At 35.3% G+C, this 2,052-nt stretch overlaps 1 protein-coding gene across 1 annotated transcript in view; it reads right to left on the bottom strand.

The window, feature by feature from the left end:
* The window catches only part of DYNC2H1 (dynein cytoplasmic 2 heavy chain 1), a 298,686-nt gene that overhangs the window by 226,956 nt on the left and 69,678 nt on the right, over window positions 1-2,052 (bottom strand). Inside the window, exons 30-31 of the mRNA XM_030887685.2 lie at window positions 1,513-1,663; window positions 308-513 (exon numbers count right to left, since the gene is read on the bottom strand). Of these exons, the coding sequence (XP_030743545.1) occupies window positions 308-513; window positions 1,513-1,663 (357 nt within the window). The remainder of the gene's footprint in view (window positions 1-307; window positions 514-1,512; window positions 1,664-2,052) is intronic.

Genomic DNA, 2,052 nt, shown 5'->3' with positions numbered 1-2,052 from the left:
TATTGATAATGCCTATACTGAATCCCTCCCCTCGTGGAGTAGCCTTATTTCAACATTTGTATAAATGTCATTCTAAGAAAATATTAGTGAATTCAACCTAATGTGCAATGCTTAAATTTTTTAAAATATGAATAATTATTTTTTTAACATAACATGTTTTTAATTTATATGAAATAAGAAAAACAATTGTAGCACCAAAAAAATCAAAATCTCAAAAAGTTACTACTAAAAGAACAATATCTTCTTTTTTGTGTGTGAACAATATCTTCTAACTGGAAAAATAAAATACATCTGTCAATAGTCATACCTGATACTCATAAGTATACTGAAATTCAGAATCCACCATTTGAACATAACATGTGTTATCACTTTTCATATAAAATCTAACTTGTTTTTTCCAAGCCCAGTCTTCAGTTGTATGAACTTGAACTTGGTTCAACTGCTTCACCACATCAATATTATGAATAATGTCAAGAATCAGTGCTTTAAGTTTCAGTTCCAAGATGCCAGATTCTACACATAAATGAAAATAATTAGATAAACTGTTAGTCTGTGGCTTTTGACTATGTTCAGATTTCTCAATGAATCTAAATGGTAATTTTTGTACATTTAAATATCACAACATTATAAGTGCATAACACAAAGCACATACACATAAAAAAATGTCCTGTTCACCACTATATAAGATAAAAGAATTTTATATTTGAAAACAGAGACAAAGTCCAAGGGGAAAAGGTTCCCAGTGTCAAAAATGAAAATAATTAAATAAGCACACTCCATACTGTCTCTCCCTCTGAATACACGTATAAACCTTGGTTGTAAGGAAATACTGCCCTGTTCTCACTGGAAGGCTAACTTGGGTGCAAGGACTTTGATTCAACCTTGAATGTGTGACTGTTTGAATATCCCGGAAACTTGGTGCAAACTGTTAGTGAAAAGGAGATTCCTTGTTGCAAACAAAAGGAAATCTTCCCTTAAATCAGAATGTGTTTATGAATATATTTACATGCTAGCATGATTTGATAGTCTAAAAACATCCTGAGCCTGAAGTTGTTGTGCCCAAGTATACTTTTTGAATCTGAAACTTTGTAAGCTTGCTCCTTCAGCATGTTAATAAAACCAGCAAGCACAGAGCTCTAAGGGGTCTTCTCTCCCTTGAGCCTCTCTCTCTCTTTCCCTCATTACTCAGTCTAGTGTCTCCTGTAGTCATTCCACTTAGCTCTCAGCTGGCAGAATGCGTTGAACTGCTACATGATGAAGCAGGAAAATTGGAGATCAGCAGTAGAAATACTCGAAAGCCAGCAGTGAATTTACCTCCATGACCACCCCTTTTTGATATCCTCAGGCAGAAAACAATGCAACGGAAAATCCACATTAAAAGAGACAGAAAAGTGTCCAAGAATAGGGTCTTCTGACAACCACAATACTGGCAGTTGGAAACCAGAGGTATTACTATTAAAATAATGTTCAAATAACCCAAAAAAAGATATAAAAAGAGAACATATTTCTTACCAGGATTCCCTGGATCCTCAGAACTTGTGTCAATGTTCGTATAATGCTCTAACTTATTCACCAGTTGGGTTTCAATCTGATGAAGAGTATGGTCTTTGATAGCATTTTCTACATCTTCCGTGAATTTAATTTGTTCTGCCAAGCACAATATCTATTGAATAAGAAGACAATTTGTTTTTAGAAAGGCAAATTTAGTTAGACGTGATTTTAAAATTTAAGAAAAGACACCTTTTTTCCAAATTTCCAATTGTAAATATTGCATTTCTCCACCTAAAGGCTTTATTAGCACTAGGAACATTAATGGAGGCACATGGTAGACAAAAAGCATTGGGTGGTGATGCCCAAGTCTACCTCTTGGAAACCATCTCATATCACTTAATGACAGTCCTATTTTCCAGTCCTGGAAACCACCAAGTTGTTGTGGCCCTTCATCTTTTCTGTCCAAGAATGTCCTCATAAACAATCTGGAGGAGAAAACAACGGGACCTAAGTTCCAGGGGGACATGGGAGAGGGGGAGGTGGGGGGAAAGGAAGTGGTGT

The sequence above is a fragment of the Echinops telfairi genome, unplaced genomic scaffold (assembly GCF_000313985.2).
Source record: "Echinops telfairi isolate 266 unplaced genomic scaffold, ASM31398v2 ScPeMD7_7421;HRSCAF=8459, whole genome shotgun sequence".
NCBI classification, from domain to species: domain Eukaryota; kingdom Metazoa; phylum Chordata; class Mammalia; order Afrosoricida; family Tenrecidae; genus Echinops; species Echinops telfairi.
The sequence above is the reverse complement of the archived record's forward strand: the minus strand, read 5'-3'. Positions and strand labels throughout refer to the sequence as shown.